General features: G+C 48.2%; 7 protein-coding genes and 1 non-coding gene across 10 annotated transcripts; 2 read left to right on the forward strand and 6 right to left on the reverse strand.

Annotated features, from left to right (window-relative positions):
- Nucleotides 1-47: 47 nt before the first annotated feature.
- LOC9636434 (pre-mRNA-splicing factor ATP-dependent RNA helicase DEAH10) lies at nt 48-3,575 on the forward strand. Its single transcript, XM_002974296.2, has 16 exons — nt 48-213; nt 270-350; nt 404-620; nt 685-1,003; nt 1,054-1,257; nt 1,306-1,466; nt 1,519-1,704; nt 1,764-1,995; nt 2,058-2,248; nt 2,300-2,434; nt 2,491-2,674; nt 2,741-2,805; nt 2,864-3,114; nt 3,173-3,213; nt 3,277-3,337; nt 3,390-3,575. Exons 1-12 carry the CDS (start codon nt 90-92, stop codon nt 2,744-2,746), a joined length of 2,040 nt encoding a protein of 679 aa, XP_002974342.2. The 5' UTR covers nt 48-89; the 3' UTR covers nt 2,747-2,805; nt 2,864-3,114; nt 3,173-3,213; nt 3,277-3,337; nt 3,390-3,575.
- Nucleotides 2,958-5,465, forward strand: LOC9658005. The gene is made up of 12 exons (XM_024679227.1): nt 2,958-3,007; nt 3,144-3,492; nt 3,605-3,671; nt 3,848-3,910; nt 4,266-4,349; nt 4,393-4,480; nt 4,534-4,619; nt 4,678-4,785; nt 4,842-4,886; nt 4,940-5,028; nt 5,097-5,140; nt 5,212-5,465. Exons 1-12 carry the CDS (start codon nt 2,958-2,960, stop codon nt 5,360-5,362), a joined length of 1,224 nt encoding a protein of 407 aa, XP_024534995.1. The 3' UTR covers nt 5,363-5,465.
- Nucleotides 5,337-8,462, reverse strand: LOC9658006 (granule-bound starch synthase 1b, chloroplastic/amyloplastic). Its single transcript, XM_002974463.2, has 14 exons — nt 8,329-8,462; nt 7,782-8,226; nt 7,624-7,704; nt 7,457-7,555; nt 7,310-7,399; nt 7,197-7,260; nt 7,042-7,142; nt 6,873-6,982; nt 6,564-6,807; nt 6,331-6,507; nt 6,085-6,276; nt 5,852-5,938; nt 5,642-5,770; nt 5,337-5,579 (listed from the first exon to the last, which is right to left on the reverse strand). Exons 2-14 carry the CDS (start codon nt 8,139-8,141, stop codon nt 5,463-5,465), a joined length of 1,851 nt encoding a protein of 616 aa, XP_002974509.2. The 5' UTR covers nt 8,142-8,226; nt 8,329-8,462; the 3' UTR covers nt 5,337-5,462.
- A 97-nt stretch (nt 8,463-8,559) lies between these two features.
- Nucleotides 8,560-12,356, reverse strand: LOC9636435 (ADP-ribosylation factor GTPase-activating protein AGD3). Of its 3 annotated transcripts, none has more exons than XM_024679186.1 (19): nt 11,998-12,356; nt 11,848-11,924; nt 11,677-11,777; nt 11,548-11,618; nt 11,417-11,479; nt 11,322-11,366; nt 11,205-11,270; nt 11,107-11,154; nt 10,959-11,054; nt 10,859-10,900; nt 10,591-10,806; nt 10,405-10,536; nt 10,211-10,336; nt 10,069-10,155; nt 9,715-10,014; nt 9,495-9,667; nt 9,359-9,440; nt 8,831-9,312; nt 8,560-8,764 (listed from the first exon to the last, which is right to left on the reverse strand). In XM_024679186.1, the coding sequence occupies exons 1-19, from the start codon at nt 12,142-12,144 to the stop codon at nt 8,647-8,649; spliced, it is 2,472 nt and encodes an 823-aa protein (XP_024534954.1). In that variant the 5' UTR covers nt 12,145-12,356; the 3' UTR covers nt 8,560-8,646. The 3 variants fall into 3 exon arrangements, with proteins under 3 accessions (XP_024534954.1, XP_024534953.1, XP_024534952.1); XM_024679185.1 differs by having other exon boundaries at nt 10,390-10,536; XM_024679184.1 differs by having other exon boundaries at nt 9,715-10,155.
- A 351-nt stretch (nt 12,357-12,707) lies between these two features.
- On the reverse strand, nt 12,708-13,499 carry LOC9636436 (protein RALF-like 22). The gene has a single exon (XM_024679188.1). The coding sequence runs from the start codon at nt 13,337-13,339 to the stop codon at nt 12,974-12,976; it is 366 nt and encodes a 121-aa protein (XP_024534956.1). The 5' UTR covers nt 13,340-13,499; the 3' UTR covers nt 12,708-12,973.
- A 181-nt stretch (nt 13,500-13,680) lies between these two features.
- On the reverse strand, nt 13,681-13,754 carry TRNAV-CAC. The gene has a single exon. It is a non-coding gene; the product is annotated as a tRNA-Val (tRNA).
- Nucleotides 13,755-13,880: 126 nt separating this feature from the next.
- On the reverse strand, nt 13,881-15,887 carry LOC112347799 (pentatricopeptide repeat-containing protein At4g02750-like). Its single transcript, XM_024679228.1, has one exon. It carries the CDS (start codon nt 15,885-15,887, stop codon nt 13,881-13,883), a length of 2,007 nt encoding a protein of 668 aa, XP_024534996.1.
- LOC9636437 (esterase OVCA2) lies at nt 15,866-17,202 on the reverse strand. Its single transcript, XM_002974466.2, has 7 exons — nt 16,903-17,202; nt 16,722-16,814; nt 16,553-16,651; nt 16,457-16,501; nt 16,281-16,401; nt 16,115-16,216; nt 15,866-16,062 (listed from the first exon to the last, which is right to left on the reverse strand). Exons 1-7 carry the CDS (start codon nt 17,131-17,133, stop codon nt 15,962-15,964), a joined length of 792 nt encoding a protein of 263 aa, XP_002974512.2. The 5' UTR covers nt 17,134-17,202; the 3' UTR covers nt 15,866-15,961.
- Between the last annotated feature and the right edge of the window lie 75 nt (nt 17,203-17,277).

Raw genomic sequence — 17,277 nt, forward strand, 5'->3', positions numbered from 1 at the left:
AAATAGTCGCCACGTGTAAAGTTTCGCCACGTAGGACAAATGAAATTTTAGGGTTCTAGGAAAGACGCCGCCATTTCTAGGAGAAGGCGATGGCGGCGTCCAAATCGCCCGGCCGATTCAAGCAGCGCAATGCTATCGCGCCGCATTCGCAGCAAGCTAGTGCCAGGAGGAAATCGATCGAGGAGCAGCGGCGCGCGCTTCCTATCACAATCGGTAGAAATTTCTTTTCTCCGTTCTCTCGTACACGACACATTGCTCGTTTTGCGTAGCTCGGCAGAAATTGGTGGACGAGGTCCACAAGAACGACACTCTTGTGATCATCGGTGAGACTGGAAGTGGAAAAACTACGCGTAAGTGGAGAAACTTCTCGTTTTCCTTGACTTACTATAGTTCCTGTTCGCAGAACTTCCGCAGTTCTTGCTTCGTGCCGGCTTTTCCAAGCGTGGAAAAATGATTGGAATCACGCAGCCGAGGAGAGTAGCTGCTGTTACTGTGGCTACTCGTGTTGCGGAAGAGATGGGAAGCGAGCTGGGACGTGAAGTTGGATACTCGATCCGGTTCGAGGATGCGACGTCCGACTTAACGAGGATCAAGTACATGACCGACGGAATGCTCCTCAGGTTCTTTCGAGTTCTCAGAATTTTTTTTTCTTTCTTTCTTGCGTTCTAGTTTTACTCTTTCCAGGGAAGCTCTGCTTGATCCTTTGCTTCGAAAGTATGGCGTAATTGTAATAGACGAAGCTCACGAAAGAACAGTACATACTGACGTTCTCTTGGGACTTTTGAAAGGCGTCCAAGCTAAACGCACAGAGGAGCATGGACCAAAGAAAGAACCGCTCAAGCTTATTGTTATGTCGGCTACGCTTGACGCGCAAGGATTCTCAACTTTTTTCAACAATGCGAAGATAGTCTACATACAAGGACGGCAGTTTCCAGTGGAAATCTTTTACACTTTTACGTCCGAAGCAGACATCTTGGATGCGTCATTGATAACGTTGCTCCAGGTTCGTTTTCAGTCACTGTAGTTTTTCCAGTTATCTCTGTGAGATTTCAGATTCATACGGAAGAAGAACCAGGAGATATACTTGTTTTTCTGACGGGACAAGAAGAGATCGAGTCTATGGATAGGCTGATACACGATCGACTGCCACGCCTCCCTCCAGGATCATTAAAAATTCAAGTAGTTCCTATATATGCTGCTTTACCCAGTGAGCAGCAAGTTAAAGCTTTTATTCCAGCACCACCTGGAACCCGTAAGGTGAGTCTTATTTTTCACGAGAGGCATTTTGCTAAAGGTGTCTTGCAGGTTATCTTAGCCACCAACATTGCAGAAACTTCTGTAACTATTCCAGGAATACGCTACGTCGTAGATCCTGGTCTAGTAAAGTCCCGGTCCTACAATCCTCGCATCGGTCTGGAGTCGTTGATAGTTGTGCCGGTATCAAAAGCGCAAGCCCTTCAGCGGAGGTTGGTCTACCATGTCACTAGATTTGCTTTTCCTAGTAACAGGATGCTTCAGTGGTCGTGCAGGAAGAGAAGGACCTGGCAAGTGCTACAGGTTGTATATGGAGGAGACATTCAAGCAGCTTGAGAACGCTACTGTTCCTGAAATCAAGCGGTGCAATCTTGCTAGCGTTGTGTTGCAGTTGAAGGCGCTGGGCATTGACGATGTTCTCGGCTTCGATTTCATGGACAAACCACCAAAGTAAGCTAGCCATGACCAATGTAATGCTCCAGACTAGGCGCGTTTTTCTCGTGCCGCAGGATGGCCATATTGAAGTCCCTCGAACACTTATATATATTGGGAGCACTGACAGACGAGGCAAAGCTTTCAGATCCAGTTGGTATCCAGATGGCTCGCCTGCCTCTGGAGCCTCTCTACGCAAAAGCCTTACTCATCTCAGCAAACTTTAATTGTAGCAAAGAGATGCTATCCGCTGTCGCAATGCTTTCTGTCGAGTCGATCTTCTTCGTACCAAAAGATAAAAAGAAAGAGGTAAGTGGTCCTTACGAACGACAATCAGGCACCTCTCAAACACTTGAATTGAATAACTCCAGGCGGATGCTGCAAAACAACGATTTTTGAGCGGAGACGGTGACCACATAACTCTTGTCAGTGTTATGCGCGCCTTTACAGATGAAGTAAATAAGAGCGGAGGCGGCGTGGTTTCGAAGAAGCAAATCCTTCGGTGGTGCATCGAGAACTATATCAATATGCGTTCTCTAAAGCGTGCCGTGGATATCTATAGGTATGATGCCGGTTGTTTCAAGCAGATGCAGTCGTAACTTTCTTGATCCAGGCAAATCGAAGGTTGCATACAAGCAATTAACCTGCCTGTGCTTTCATGTGGAGAGGACTTCACCAGCTTTCGCAGGTGTCTGGCAGCCGCATTCTTTTTAAATGCAGCCTGTCTACAGCAAGATGGTACCTACAGGTATTCTTTCTTCTTACGTCTCAATTCTTAATGAAGTGGTGGAGGATTGCTCTCAGAACGCTGGCAAACAATCAAGTTGTTTCCGTCCATCCCTCCTCAATAATGCATGGGAAGAAGCTGGATTGCGTCGTTTTCAATGAGCTGGTGAAGACGAACAAACAGTTCATTAGAAATGTGACGAGGATCGACTCTCTGTGGCTTCCAGAGCTTGCACCCCACTTCTACGGTACCCGAGATGCGGTAAGCGCTTGTCCTGTATGTGAAAGTTCTTCTGATGACATGATCCTCGGGTGTCGTCTGGTGCAGACGTAGAACCAACGTATCTGAGACCTCATTGTCTCATCTTTACGTGGTACTAAATTTACGAAATGGTAGGGAGTTTCGCAGGAAGAATCACATGGTTGACATGGAATTTGGCTTTGTTTGTAGCGGCGTGGCGAGTGGCCTTATCGTCACCGGAACAATTTCAGGAATTTAAATTTGGGGTGCTGTTAGCTCTTTTGAGCTTCTGCCTTTCTCTTCGATGGCTGATGCCGAGATCCCGTTGTTGGACGAAGAGAAAAGCTTCTCCGGGTCTGTAGAAGGATGCCCCGGCTGCAAGGCCATCCTCATCGTCAGAGAAAATCATGGTTTTCCGAAAAAGCTTCTCTTCATTGTGGCCAACATGATGCTTTGCAACTGTATGTTCTCTCTCTTTTGTTTCAAGCAGGGTTTTACGATCGTTTGCAATGAATCCAGCGCTGCCAATTGCCGTCATCTTCCCGTTCTTGTACTTCATGGTCAGGATCGATCTCTCAGTTTCTTGCTACTTCTGTCGGCTTGAGAAAGTTTCCTCTTTGCAGGTCCAGGACTTTCATGTGACCAAGTCGGATGCTGATATCGGATACTTTGCTGGATGGATCGGTTCGTGCTGTAAACTTCCCGATCCATTTTTGCTCATTGATTTCTCTTCCAGGCTCGTCTTTCATGGCTGGAAGAGCTCTTACTGGAATCTTGTGGGGGACTATCGCCGACAAATACGGCAGGAAACCCGTTATCTTCTGCGGAATCATGTCAATGTTAGGTGTTCGTTTATCGTCTTGATGAGAATCAAGACAAGAACCTCATTAAATCGCTCTTGTGTGTGTTCTGCAGCATTGTCTTCAACACATTGTTTGGGCTGAGTAAAAGTTTCTGGATGGCTCTGACGACCCGTTTCCTGCTGGGAACTTTCAATGGGCTGCTTGGAACGATGACGGTAATTCTCGTTGGAGCCTTGGTTTCCTTTAATTGAGTGCTATCTATTTCAGGCCTATGCTACTGAAATTTGCAGCGAAGAACACGTTCCCTTCAGCGTGTCACTTGTAAGTGATTCGTCTTTTAGAGAGACAAACATTCATGGTGAATCTCTTTGCGTTTGATCCACTTACTCAGGTCGGATCAATGTGGGGAGTTGGACTTATACTCGGTCCCGCGTTGGGGGGCTACTTGTCACAGGTCTCCTCCACCTTTGTGTATTTACGTAAATCACCTTATGATATTTTTTGTTGGTCCAGCCCGCTATAAAGTATCCCGGAGTTTTTGCTGGCACCATTTTTGATAGGTGAGGAACATTTTCCAGATGAAACTGAGAGGAGCTAAGAGGATTTAAGTTGCAGCTACCCATATTTCCTCCAAGCTCTGGTTATTACCATCTATGCTGTGATGGTGCTCGCCCAACTCGCCCAGCTACCTGTAAGTTCTGTCTTATCCATTGGCTTGGACCAAAAACGAGCTTGCTTGTGCGCAGGAAACTCTTCACAAGCACGAAGTCTTTGCAAACGACGGTAAAGCTGGAGCTTATGATCCTAAGGAGTCCCTGCTGAGAAACTTTCCATTGATATCGTCCATTTTAGTGTACTGCATCTGGGCGTTCCACGACATTGCGTTTTCGGAGGTGGGTCGAATTGCCTGTACCACTCTCATGGAATTCCGTGCAGACATTCTCCCTGTGGGCAGTGAGTCCCAAACGCACGGGTGGTCTCGGCTGGACGAGTACAGACGTTGGACAAGCGCTCGCTCTCTCGGGTATGGTTACAACAAACAAAGTGGAAACATCCGTAAGTTTTCTTCGTTTACAGGTCTAGCGCTGCTGTTCTTTCAGCTTGTTATATTTCCATCACTTACCAGGTTATTTGGTCCCATTCTCCTAACGCGCGCCGTAACCGTGAGTTCTTCAACTCTCTCCTTTTTCTCGGTGTCTCAACTGTGTGAAACTCGTGCAGGCATTGTCAATACCACTACTGGTCTTGCTGCCGTCTCTAACAAGCCTCGAAGATACGTGGCTGCGAGTTGTTGTGACTGTAATAGCCATACTCAAGTGCTGCCTTGGCGTGAGTATCCTTAGCATGATTCATGGCACAGTTTGGCTGAGAGTTTGCATTTCCAGTCGGCGGCCTCAACCGCGGCCTTCCTCCTAGTCAACAATTCCGTTGTAAGTGGATTGCCATTCTTTTCGCCTCTGCAAAACGCAAAGCTTTTTTCCAGGTGAAAGCTCAGCGAGGAGCTGCGAATGGTCTTTCCCTGAGCGTGGTTTCCCTCTTCAGAGCATTGGGACCAGCGGTCGGAGGCTCAGTGTAAGTTTAGAAAGGAAGAAACACGTTCATGGCTTTTAACTAAACTGTGTATCCGTGTGGATTTTTAGTTTTGCGTTTGCGCAAACTCGCCCCCATGCATCAATACTTCCTGGTATGGTTTGGATCAATTTCACTTCATCTCACTCCTGGTTGGTTGATTAAAAATCTCTCGCTTTGTTACAGGCGACCAGCTTTTGTTCTTCTTCCTGGGCGCAACCGCCTTCATCTCAGTCCTTTCAACCTTTCCACCATTTTTGCCACAATCGACCAACAAGCCAATCATAGAAGACGATTTTTGATCGAGGATATCAACGATCTAGTCAGTGTATATTAGAGTATAGAAGATGATTTTTTTATCTCTCAGCTACCTTGTATCTAGTCAGAGTATATACATATACTATGTGGGGTTAGCACATGGTTCCAAATGATTTTCTTTATGGAGTGGCCAGATTATATTTTGCCTGAGGAGCAATCTCCTCTCCCTCCTGGCCTGGACGGCTGCCTTCCACTCCAAGGTTGAGGAGCACTTCCTCCCATCTCCTCGCGGGTCCCTGATAGAACTCACGCTGAATCCAGCAAAGGAAAGAAATAAAAAGAGAGCCAAGAACAATACCTTCCATGACAGATCCTGTGACATGCAAGCTTGGATCATGGTGCGAAAGCTCGGCGTCTTGTACGCTCGGGTCGCTCGCTTCACTGTCGCTGCGAGCGCAACAACGTCGAGAGGATCGATGGTGTCGCACTGCACGCATGTAATTCAAGCGTTACAAACTGGAGGGAAAAAAAATAAAGAAAGAAAAAAGAGTTTTGAGAGTTTTCTTACGTGAACGTTAAACGCACCCATGTGGAAACCTGTGAAACCTTCTTTGACAGTATCAACCAAGCCGCCTGTGGATGAGACTATAGGTATCTGCATATATAAAAAACTATGCATTAGAGCGCTAGAAGTAAACGATTCCTGCCATTCTAAACTAAACGACGACCATTTCGCTCAGCTATACACACTTGTAAAAAAGGAACTTGGAAGGGAGAGAACGCTTCGATTAACGCGCTTACCGTTCCATATCGCATTGCGTGAAGCTGGATGAGTCCGCATGGCTCAAATCTGCTGGGAACGATCATGAAGTCTGCCCCGGCGGTGATCATGTGCGCCAAAGGAACGTTGAACTTGGCCACCCCCCGAACCTTGTTGGGATAATTGATTTCCAACTGCTTCAGCTGCTCTTCATATGTTTTCTTCCCGGTACCCTGTACCAACACACGCATAAGCAGGCTTGCAAATACCATGAAAAAACTACAAACCAGCACAATCAGTTGCACGTCTTCGTTTATAAAATCGGCCACTGCTTCTGCAAGTATGTCTGACCCCTTTTGCTCTTCTAGCCTTCCAATGAAGCCAATAACTGGGACGTCCGGGTTTATAGGCAGGCCAACCTCGGCCTGCAACGCTTCTTTCAACACTAGTTTTGCCTCCAAGACCTGTATATATTGCACATTGTGAGCATTTCCAAGACCATGACAAGCTGAATCCATACCGTGTTCAAGTTATACCGGACGGCGAGGAACTTGTCCGCAGAGGGATCCCATTCTTGCACGTCCATCCCATTCACAATGCCCCATATACAGGTTTTCCTGCCTATGTCGTCCAGTTCCACTCCTTTTTCGGGGCCAGAAATTAGCTCGCGAGCATAGTTTGGACTGACAGTAAGAACAATGTCTGAATGAAGAAAGCCAGCCTTCATCCAGTTAATTTTCCGGCCCTTAACTGGTTTGTCGTAGCTGAAAGGAAATGTTTTGTACTTCAGAAGAAACAAAGGAGGATAGAAAAGAATGATAAGTCTTACCCGTCGATAAAATCGAAGGACTCCTCATATTCATCTGGAAGATTCAGCAAGTCATAGTCTTGATAGGCAAACCTGCCTTGATAGGCAATGTTGTGTACACAAAACGCCACCTGAATACGAAGGCGTCATTTTAGAATTCAGAGAGCACATGTAAGCCTTGTAAAGAAACCTTAGCAGAGGCAAACATGCCATGAGACTTATAGTTGGCCTTCAAGTAGCACGCCAGCACGGCAGTATGCCAGTCGTTAGCAATGAAAACTACATTCTCACCTGTAAGAGCTCAGATCAAAACCAACACAGGTTCAAGAAAAGCATTTGTCTTACCGTATGGTCCGCTGAAATATTCATTGGCTGTAAGATTCAACACACGACATGCTTCGATTGCTGCCTGTAAGACTAAAAGAAAATCAAGTTTTGCTTTCAGGACGGGGACAGACCTGTACTAGCAAGCTAAACCGAAGTTGATTATCGTGATAGTCTTCTCCGGCTTCGGGACCATAGATTTTACCACCTGTTTTCCCCCACACCTGCCAGCACACTTACTTTTCAGCTATAGTCTCTTTCGTGAAGGAATCGTCGAATACCTTTGCCAGAAACAATGGGTGGTCCACAAAAACACGATCTACACCCCTTTTAAAGACATGGAAATAGCGTAGAATCTCTGTCCTGTCGCCAACTTTAATCTGTGATAAAATTAGGAAAAAAAGTAAGAAAATCTCGTAAAAGTGCAAAAAACACCAAAACATCCCACCGCAAGTGTAGTACTTGTGTCCCAGGCATCTTTGTATTGATCGTATCTTGGTGCAACAGTCATGACGCGGTGACCACGAGCCTGTAAATCAGCTGATAATGCACGTAAGAAAACGAGGACAGGCAGAAAAAAGGAAAGAAAAGAAACAAATCGCTTACCGCCATGGCTGGAGGAAGGCCTCCCATGACATCTCCAAGCCCGCCAGTCTTGCTCCAAGGAGAAACTTCCGCGGCAACAAAGACCAAGTTCATCCCACACACAATCACCCCCTTCCGTTTGTTCCGTGGAACAATCCTTTTGATCTCATGCCTGGTCGCCGCGAGCTTGTTTGATCCTACCAATCCCACCGCCTTGAGCCCATCAAAATGCGACACCATACTCCTACTGTAGAACACATTGCAGCTGGCGCAAGATGGTCCGGGAGAGAAGAACACCGCCCCTCCACAGGCAAACGCACGAGTCCTGGAAATATCTGGAGCGCTTTGCACTGCCGCCATTGACACCACAGCGGCGGTCATCCGGCCGAGGATCCAATCGATAGCTGGGAAGAATCACCGCAGGAAACCATAACCCTCTCGGATCTCACCTTGCCCGCCCTGGACGCTGCAAAATCCACAGCAAATACCCCGATCAGGCAATATTTCGAGAGAGATTCCTAGCGGACCAATGCTGGAATGCCGCAATGTGGCAATGCGGAGCACTCACATTGGAATCCAAATCCCGAGCGCCAGCGCCATTGCCAGTATTCCACGCGGAGCGCCAGATTCCGCCAAGAGCAAGGGCTTTCTCTCTCGTGCCTTCTTTTAGGGTTCTAAGTGAGATCGCCATGGCCACTAATAGTGGCCTGGCCACCACTATGCGTTTGTGGTGGCGAGGTGGCCGGTACGTACGGGCGAGAAGAGGACGGTTTCGGCCGGCGTGTTCGCGCGAAGCACATGCGAATATGCCACCCTTGGGAGGGAATATTTTCAAAAGCATATACCTTGTACACTCTCCACCGTTGGATCACCGGCACACCAAGCATCAACGGCTCGACTCTGATAACATCACGAAGAGCTCTTCGTCTGTCACGGCCCCGAGCTCCATAGCTACTTCTAATGGAGTTTTCCCTGCTCTATCAACAGCAGCGGGATTGGCTCCTCTACAAACACAAGAGAAAGAAAAACTTCCAGTAAGATCAAAGCTAGAACCATGGAAAGAGTTTCACCTGGATAGAAGTAGCTTTGCACATAAGTTCCTTCCACACTCCACGCAAAAATGGAGAGGAGTTCTCCCGATTCCGTCCTTGGTGTTCACCTGTGCTCCATGTTGGAGTAGAAGTTCTACCGTGCTCAAGTCCCCAACCTGGCAAGCTTGTTGGAGTAGTGTCTGGCCTCGAAGATTTTCGACTCCAGTGTCACTGCTTAGTGTGAGAGCTCCAGCTTTTCCCGAAATGGAGCTCGCCTCCGACAGTCTGAGTGAATCCAGGCTGCTGCTCGGACTCGGACTCGGCCCCCCTTTGAGTGTTTGTTTTCCAGCGGTTGTTTCAAACGCGAGTTCGTACGTGGTGTTTGCATCAGCGTCGCCGTTGATAAGCAGACGAACGATTGACTGCTTGTTGTTGGCTTGAACTGCATCCCAGATTCGGCGAGCAACGCTGGGACCACGAGGATCCAGCTTCATCTTCACGACAAAACGCTTCTCCACGTACTGCAATTTCCACAGTGAACATCGTTCCGTTTGAATCCGTTCTTACCTTCGCAAAGATGAACTTCTCCTTGACAGCCAAAGGATCCCTCGCATCCGGCTTCACCTTCATATCGGTTCCGACATTGCCCCTGCAAAGACAAACAATGGAAAAGCTTGTTCTTGGAAACAAGAGATGGTTATACCTCTCAGTTGCAGAACCCGCAGTCAAGGCATTTTTGTTGTTCCGGCTACGTTCCCCTTCCCACTTTGGAAGCTGTTCTTCCCACATTGAATTGGCGAAGGCGTTTCCAATAGATTGAAACAATCCAATTACTGATGGCTCCCACACCCGGACATCAAGTGTCAGGGAACGCACCTGCACGACAAACATAAGAGACAAAAGTTTATATCAACGCCAAGTACCTTTGACAAATGCACACCGAGATTTCGGTGTACACCAGAGCACTCGATACAAATAAGTATTCCCAAGTTCAAGGAAGCCCAATCGGGGTCAGCAGCCCCACAGTCCGCACAAAACTCGTTCCCAGAAACCCGTCGCAATATGTCTAGAGGCCGTTCTTGTAGCTCAAGGTTATGGTACATGCGGTCACGTCTGGAAAACTTGATATCGTCCCCTATAGAATGCTCGAAGTCGGAGGAAGCACTCACGGAGCTGCTTTCACTGGGCGAACGCTGATGGAAGTTGTTCAATGGACTTCTAGGCTGGAACAAAATAAATAAATAAGTAAATAAAAACCAAATGTGAAAATACCATACCTGTTCCGTGACCTGGGAATTCAAGAGAGAGGCAATCACTCCAGTGATTTTATCCATCCAATCCATTCGATCCATGCCATTTTCAGCCTGTCGAAGACACAGGACACATTAGAGCTAAAACGATGGAGTGGAAGACAGTTACCTGTAGCGTGTAACTCTTCGAAGGTGATATTATTCGAAAGCAAAACCGTAGATCGCTCTGCTCAGCGTCCATCTTAATAGTTGATGTCAATAAATTTACTGTATGATGAGCAATGGTTTTATCGTCCTGCACGAAAAGATGTCAGGTTACGCTTCATGTATGAACCAAAAGAATCCTACATTAGAAGTTCTTACAGTGGGCTTGCCCCATTGTTTACGGTAATAGTACAGCATTCCACGGCTATCCAGAACAAAGAAACGCCTTTTCCAGTCTCCACGCAAATTTGAAGAACGCTTAAGTAGGTAGCCTTGCTTTATAGGTTGAACCTGCAATGACACCACACCTGTTACGAACGAACAAAAGTTGAAAGCTGCCCATACCTTTCCCCGTGATGCGGATTGCATAACTGCCTCGATGTACTTGTGAGAGCTCCTTCCAATGGCCTGAATTCCGTCAGCAGCGCTTATAACATCATGCTCGCTGGAAGCATTTTGAGTCTCGCGTTCCATCTGTCTTCGATACTCCTGCATTCTATCTGCAAGCGCTGCTTGTTCATAGTTTGCTCTCTCCCTTGATTGTTGTGCATAGGTCAACACCTAGATAAAATCACTTAACTACAACGATAGAACAAAAAACTAAAAATTTTACCTGATGGATGTAAGGCTCCATTTGATGGAGGAGTTCATACCCCTGACGATTACAAAATATGGTAATTGGTTCTCCAGTAATTTTAAGGAACCGTACGTACCTGCTTGAAGTATCGAAGATGTGCATCCATTGAGCCACTGACGGCTTCTAGGAACTCAAACTTCTTTTTGGCCTCAATGTTCGACAGTGCTGTAACCTGATACAAACCACAGCTTAAAACTCCTCGCTAATAAACGGGGAAAACATACCAAATTAAACCGAGCTTGCTCAAACAAAGTCCGGGCAGTCCGTAAATCCTGAAGTAAAGAAAAAGTTACAACTCAGCTTTCCGCACAAAGACATGTACCTCTTCCGCATCAGCCACAACATCTGATTTAGCGTCCTTTCTTAATGACAGGAACTTTTCCCGGACCTGCAGGTGGATTATGAGTTTACCAACAAGGAGAACGCTCAAAGTACAAACCTGATCATAGTGAAGGCTTGCTTTGTCAAAACGTTTTCTGACATCCTGCAGCGATCACCATCAGTTCCATCTAACATACCCTTCAAAAGTAAAACCTTCACATCTTGCAGATCGATGCTCGCGAACTGCACGAGCCGATCATTCAACATATGCTCCACCTATCATACATCGATGAGAATATGAGATGGAACAAGGCAGTCGTTCACAAGAAAACAGCACCTCTTACTTGTGATCGTAAAACTTCTTTGTACGTTCCAATCTCTCGCAGGGCAATGGTAAACTTCGTCATAACCGGACCTATCACGAAAGAAAAAATGAACTAAGCTGATTACAACAAGAACAGCACTCGTAGTACCTCCAACAGCGACGCTAATGGGATCATCATGCCCGCCACCAAATGTTTCCAAAGCACTAGCAAAAGCGATATCTCCATCGTACGCTTCACCGAGTCCTTCACTGTAGGAAAAAAAGAGAAACAAAGACCGGATTGAACATGGAACACAATTACTCGGTAAAGTGGGCTTACGTATACTTGCGAGAGCCTTTAAAAAATTTCTGGCATCGCTCCCTCAATGCTTCGGCGCTCTCCTCCAATGCTTGGATCTAAACGAAGAAAAAAAAAAGAAGAAGAAAGCGACACTAGAAAAGGAGAGCAAACAATCTTCGCTGATCTGACCTGTTTCCGAAACATTGGAGAGTCCTCCAGCTTGGAGAAATGCATTGTCGCCCCACCCGCAGCCTCCCCAGCGCTCTTCAATCCGTTGCTGCCATACACGCCGCTATGCCGCCTCTCACCGCGACGAAACAATCCCTGGAGTTGCATTGGATTCCATCCACGTCGAGCCAGGAATTGGCGGTCGCTGTAGCGCCCGCTGCCAGATCCTGGACGCGCGACTCTAACCTAGCTCAGATGCGCCATCAAAGACCTCGAATCCACGCTCCCCGCTCCATATTTCCAAGCGCGACGCAATGCCGCCGCGAGGGAAGCGCTCCACGCCCCAGATCCTCGAACTAGCACTACAACAGAGTAGGGCAGAAGGGTGCTGACGTGGTCTTTGCGTGGCTGACGCGTCAGAGGGCGTCCGCGCTGGCAGTGTGAAAGAAAAAGCCAGCGTTTGGATGGACGCGGGTTCGAGTTCCGGGAACTGGAACTTCTTTGTTTTTCGTGGTGGAAGAACCCTTGGCAGTGGGACTGTGGGATGGGATGGATCAACCCACTAGCGCTGACAATCCAGGGCCCGCATTTCTTAAAAAACTAGCTCGAGAGTGAAAGGAAGAACGTCTCTCTCTTGGTTGTTGGATTGTTAGATCGATCGGCCGGATAGCGAGAACTTTCTCTCGCTCGATCAATCGATCGATCCAGAAGAGCTATGAAATTTCAAGCGAGACAACGAAGAAGGAGCTCTTTATTAGTGATGAAGAAGAACGTATGATCATATAGACACACTCGATCTCCAACAATGTGGTCGTGAAGAAGATTATTAAGCCAGCCAGTAGTACAAGCCCAAAGAATCTTTACTTCCCTCGCCATACCCAGGAATCGAAGAAGATATAGGAGATAGAAGAGGAGGCGAGAGAGAATTCTCTTCCAGAGCTAGCAATCGAAAGGAATTTCGCCCACCATACCTCCGCAAATCGATTCCGCGACGCCGCTAGCCTGTGTCTCGCTGACAGCGAGTGATTGTGGAGCAGCCGCGCTGCGTAGGGTTTGCCGCGCCGGTGGCTCTGTTGCAATTGTTGGTGTAGTAGGAGCGCCCGGAGCCCGGCGGGCAAGGAACCCTATTGGCCTGGAGCGAGCCATAGCTGATGTACTGCTTTTGCTGCTGCTGGAGGAGGCGCCGGAGTAGCGGCGAGCTCAGCTCGAATTCGTCGTCGCTACACTCTCCAATGCGGCCCTGGCAAGGCTTTCGAATCATCCCGGCGAGCACATCGGCATGACCGGACAATAGTTCGGCCCTGGATTGAGCAAGAAGAAGCAATGCGACGATCAAGAACACGAATCCCTGCAAATGCCCCATCCAAATCGCGCTAGGCAATTCGCTCCAGCGCTCCAATTGCAAGTAGCTGGAAGAAAGAATGGAAGATTGTAAGAACCCTAGCTAAAGAACGCTATACTTTCCTCTCTTTCCCTCTCTTTCTCTCTTATCGCGACTCGCGACGCTAGCTAACTAAACTACAGCGCTACTAGAACTCCTAGCCGGTTAATTCCCAGAAAGGATCCTCCACAAACCGTGTGGACAAAGTCGCTTAACTAACAGCCTTGGCATCAATGGGAAACCGAGCTTTTAATCAAGGCAAGAGGAGCTTTGTCAATTAGGTGGCTGCTGGTTGCTGAGCTGGCATGACGACAACGAGAGAGTGTCTGGGCCCGGGTTCGAACCGGGGACCTCTAGTGTGTGAGACTAGCGTGATGACCAGCTACACCACCCAGACTTGGTCAAAAGCTTAGAAGTCAAGTGCCGGCCAGAGGATAAGTTGACCAGGCCAGCAGTGAAAAGTCAAACACTTGGGACTTTTTAAGTCGCTGTGCGTTGACTAAGAAAGTTCTTGCATTTACAATCATAGATGGCGGGAATGATCCACAACAGCGTTTGACAAGAGCACGTACGAAGCGCCCTTTGATGGATCCACATTCATCATCGTATCTGCGATCTCTTTGGCTCGCTTGGAATCGCGGTGGACTCGACAAGCTCCCAGCAAGATCGTCCACGAGACCTCGTCCGGGAGAAATGGCATGGAGTAGATCAAGTTCTCGGCTTCCACAATCTCTCCCGCGCGGCCCAGGAGATCAAGTATGGAGTGGTAGTGTTGGAGAACTGGGGAGACTTTCCTGTCCGCGATCATCGACTTGAAACACTCGAGACCCTCTTTGAGGAGTCCGACATGGCTGTGTGCCGTGAGAACCGCGATGAATGCGAGCTCGTCGGGCTCGATCCCTTCCAGTCCCATGAGATGGAAGAGCTCAAAGGCTTCGCTGCTATGCCCCCTTTGGGCATATCCCGTGAGCATGGTGGTCCATGCAAGGAGGTTGCGCTGCTTCATACTATCAAACAGCTCTCTGGCCTTTGTGAGATGTCCGTTGTGGGCATACCCCGAAACCATGTTTGTTTGCGCGACTAAGTTGGCCTCGGGCATTTCCATGAAATATCTGGTCGCTTGATCGAGTTTCTTCACCATGTTGTAAGTGGCGACGATCAGATTCCACGAGTAGACGTCTCTACACGACATGAGATCAAAAGTTTGCTGGGCTTGTTCGATGTGCCCGTTTTGAGCATACGCCTGGACCATCGCATTCCACGACACAAGGCTCCGCTGTGGGATGCCCGCAAAGATCTCCAGAGTGACCTCCAAGTGTCCACTGCTCGCGACCGCCGTCATGATCGTGTTCCAGGAGATCACATTCGTTTGCGGCATACGATCAAAGAAACTCCTCGCGATTTGGAGCTGCTGCTCATTCTGAGCAAAGACCGCAACCATTGCATTCCACGACACGACATCCCTCTGTGGCATCTCATCAAAACTCGATTTTGCGGCCTCCAAATCGCCGATATGGATGTAAGCCTGGATCATTGCGTTCCAAGACACAACGTTGGTTTTCTTCATGGATCGAAACACCTTTTGAGCCTCTATGGCGTCTCCGTACTGCGCATATGCCGAGACCATGAGCGTCGCCGAGACAACGTCGTGCTTGGGCGTACGGTCGTACATGAGCCGTGCCTCCTCTATTTGCCCTCGAAGGGCATATGCTTGGACCATCGCGTTCCACGCAACGTTGTCACGCTGGGGCATCTTTTCGTGCACTGCCCTAGCATATTCCAAATTACCGTTTTCCGCAAAACCCACTAGCACGGCGGTCCACGCAACGACGTCGCATTGTGGCATCTTTCTAAGTATATGCCACACATCTTCAAGATACCCGCATGCGGCATTTGCCGATACTAACTCTGTCCACGAAACGATGTCTCGGTTTTCCATTTTCTCAAAAACCGTCATCACCCAATCGCAAAAACCAAGCTGGTTCATGCTTCTCAAAAGAGTATTGATGGAAACGTTGTTTTTCTCCGGCATCTCTTCGAAGATTTCCATTGCACTGGCAAAATCCCCACTCGTGGCAAAAGCCTGGAGTAGCGCGTTCCACGACACGATGTTCCATTGTGGCATTCGATCAAAGAAGTGCTTGGCCTGCTTAAGATCCCCCGCCATCGCGCACCCACCAATCATGGCCGTCCAGGGTATGACATCCCGGCCGTCCATCCTCAAGAACAGCGCCATCGCCTCTTCCAGTCGCGCGTTGTGCGCGAGCGCCGAGACCATGAGCGTGTGGGAGAAGCTATTGGGCTCATGGATTCCATCGAAAACAGCGCGCGCGTTGTCAATGCTGCCACACTTTCCATACATCTCGACGAGGAGATTGGAGAGAAATCTGTTCTTGCTGAGATGGGGCGAGCCAAGGAGTTGCGAGTGGACGCGCAGCGCCTCGGATAGATCCCTGCCCACGCCTCGCGATCGGATGAGCTGAGCGAAGAAGGCGATCTCATCCTGGCTTTGCTTTCTAAGAACATTCATACAAATCTAAATGCCCATAGCAACAAGAAATGGCGCCTAACTTTAAGAACCCTAAGTTTGAATTTGGACGCCATTCAAGTGGATTTTTCCAAATGCTCCTTTGGATCTTCGTCTTCGTCTCGCAAAGCCAGCATCTTTAGAAGGAAGGATCGAAATTCGGCGATGGAGTCGTTGTCTAGAGAGCACAGGAACGAAGATTTGTCTAGCAAAGAAAATTTTGATCTTACCAAGCTCTGGAACACGATGACCATGAGGATGCCTCAAGATCACTGGGTTCTCGAATTTTGTCACGAGTGTCTCCCCGGCCGGGCGATTAAAGTCCTTCCTTCCTGTGTGGATTCAAAACGTTTCACTCGATCGGTGAGCTTTTGCCATGAATCATCCATCGTTTACCGATTGTGTGGAGCGAAGGACACTTGATTGGAGTGTCGTAAGCCGCCGACATGGGCTTGTATCCAGACATACCTCCGCCGATCAAGATCACAAACTTGATCGGCGTAGGAAGAAGATCTTCCTGCAAAGAAAGAGGTTTTTGGCGAAACAATCTTAGAACTTTTACGATGATTCACCTTCAAACGCTGATATCCAGCTAGTTGTCCTGCGAGAAATGCCCCCTGAAAGAAGCAAAACGCTACGTGAAAATCCCACTTTGAGCTCCTCCAAACCTGTGAAAATCCCATCAAACCATCGAATGGACCGTGCGACTTCATGTAATCGGAGATGTAAGAGATACACTCCTCGACTTGATAGAACTCGGTAAAATCCTAGAAAAGAGAAGCCAAGAGGAAGAAGAAGATCCAGCTATGGTTTGAATGAGCTTAGAAAAAATCTCACATTGTTTGTACGATACCATTCGTAGAAGGGCGGCTCGAAAAATCCCTGGACAGTGGACGGGCCCTCGGCTGGAAATGGGGCATCCAAGTAGCTCTCCGGATCAAACAGCACAAAAGCCCCGGATCAGTTGAAACGAATCGACGCTCTCTTTCGAGATCGCCCAAACAAACAAAGAGCTTACCAGCTTCAAGAGATCCATCACGGGCGCTCCCCACCGCGCCAGCCCGACTTGCCTCTCCATGATCCGAGCGCTCGTCCGGAAGCCGTGGAGGCAAAGGACGTGCAGCGGCCGATCGCTTGCTCCCGCCATAGCCACGGAATATACTAAGATATCTATTTGCTCAAGAGCCCTAAGACGTAAAGCTTGGTCAAATCTATCTTGGCCTGTGATTTTCTTTTTCCTGCTTTCCATGGATCAAGTGGCAATTGATGGCGGCCTTTTCCAAGCTTTGTCTCCAGCAAAAATCAGCGTCCTGGAAGAAGGTAGTACTGCTTTCATCCACTGAGAAGCTCTAGCATTTCTTGGAATTCCAGGTGGAGGCTTGAGCCTTTGGGT

Source organism: Selaginella moellendorffii, unplaced genomic scaffold (assembly GCF_000143415.4).
Source record: "Selaginella moellendorffii unplaced genomic scaffold, v1.0 SELMOscaffold_24, whole genome shotgun sequence".
Lineage (NCBI taxonomy): Eukaryota > Viridiplantae > Streptophyta > Lycopodiopsida > Selaginellales > Selaginellaceae > Selaginella > Selaginella moellendorffii.

Coding starts and splice junctions, on each gene's coding strand:
- LOC9636434 (XM_002974296.2), top strand. CDS start 90: ATGGCGGCGTCCAAATCGCCCGGCCGATTCAAGCAGCGCAATGCTATC. Junction 621..684: donor ACCGACGGAATGCTCCTCAG/GTTCTTTCGAGT, acceptor TACTCTTTCCAG/GGAAGCTCTGCTTGATCCTT. Junction 1,004..1,053: donor CATTGATAACGTTGCTCCAG/GTTCGTTTTCAG, acceptor GTGAGATTTCAG/ATTCATACGGAAGAAGAACC.
- LOC9658005 (XM_024679227.1), top strand. CDS start 2,958: ATGGCTGATGCCGAGATCCCGTTGTTGGACGAAGAGAAAAGCTTCTCC. Junction 3,008..3,143: donor GAAGAGAAAAGCTTCTCCGG/GTCTGTAGAAGG, acceptor TGTTTCAAGCAG/GGTTTTACGATCGTTTGCAA. Junction 3,911..4,265: donor TGGGGGGCTACTTGTCACAG/GTCTCCTCCACC, acceptor TATGATCCTAAG/GAGTCCCTGCTGAGAAACTT.
- LOC9658006 (XM_002974463.2), bottom strand. CDS start 8,141: ATGACCGCCGCTGTGGTGTCAATGGCGGCAGTGCAAAGCGCTCCAGAT. Junction 7,705..7,781: donor GCCTTCCTCCAGCCATGGCG/GTAAGCGATTTG, acceptor GCTGATTTACAG/GCTCGTGGTCACCGCGTCAT. Junction 7,143..7,196: donor ATATTTCAGCGGACCATACG/GTAAGACAAATG, acceptor GAGCTCTTACAG/GTGAGAATGTAGTTTTCATT.
- LOC9636435 (XM_024679184.1), bottom strand. CDS start 12,144: ATGCAACTCCAGGGATTGTTTCGTCGCGGTGAGAGGCGGCATAGCGGC. Junction 11,155..11,204: donor TTGTGGCTGATGCGGAAGAG/GTACATGTCTTT, acceptor TCTTTACTTCAG/GATTTACGGACTGCCCGGAC. Junction 11,055..11,106: donor AGCAAGCTCGGTTTAATTTG/GTATGTTTTCCC, acceptor GGTTTGTATCAG/GTTACAGCACTGTCGAACAT.
- LOC9636436 (XM_024679188.1), bottom strand. CDS start 13,339: ATGGGGCATTTGCAGGGATTCGTGTTCTTGATCGTCGCATTGCTTCTT.
- LOC112347799 (XM_024679228.1), bottom strand. CDS start 15,887: ATGAATGTTCTTAGAAAGCAAAGCCAGGATGAGATCGCCTTCTTCGCT.
- LOC9636437 (XM_002974466.2), bottom strand. CDS start 17,133: ATGGAAAGCAGGAAAAAGAAAATCACAGGCCAAGATAGATTTGACCAA. Junction 16,402..16,456: donor CTGGATATCAGCGTTTGAAG/GTGAATCATCGT, acceptor CTTTCTTTGCAG/GAAGATCTTCTTCCTACGCC. Junction 16,217..16,280: donor TCCTTCGCTCCACACAATCG/GTAAACGATGGA, acceptor GAATCCACACAG/GAAGGAAGGACTTTAATCGC.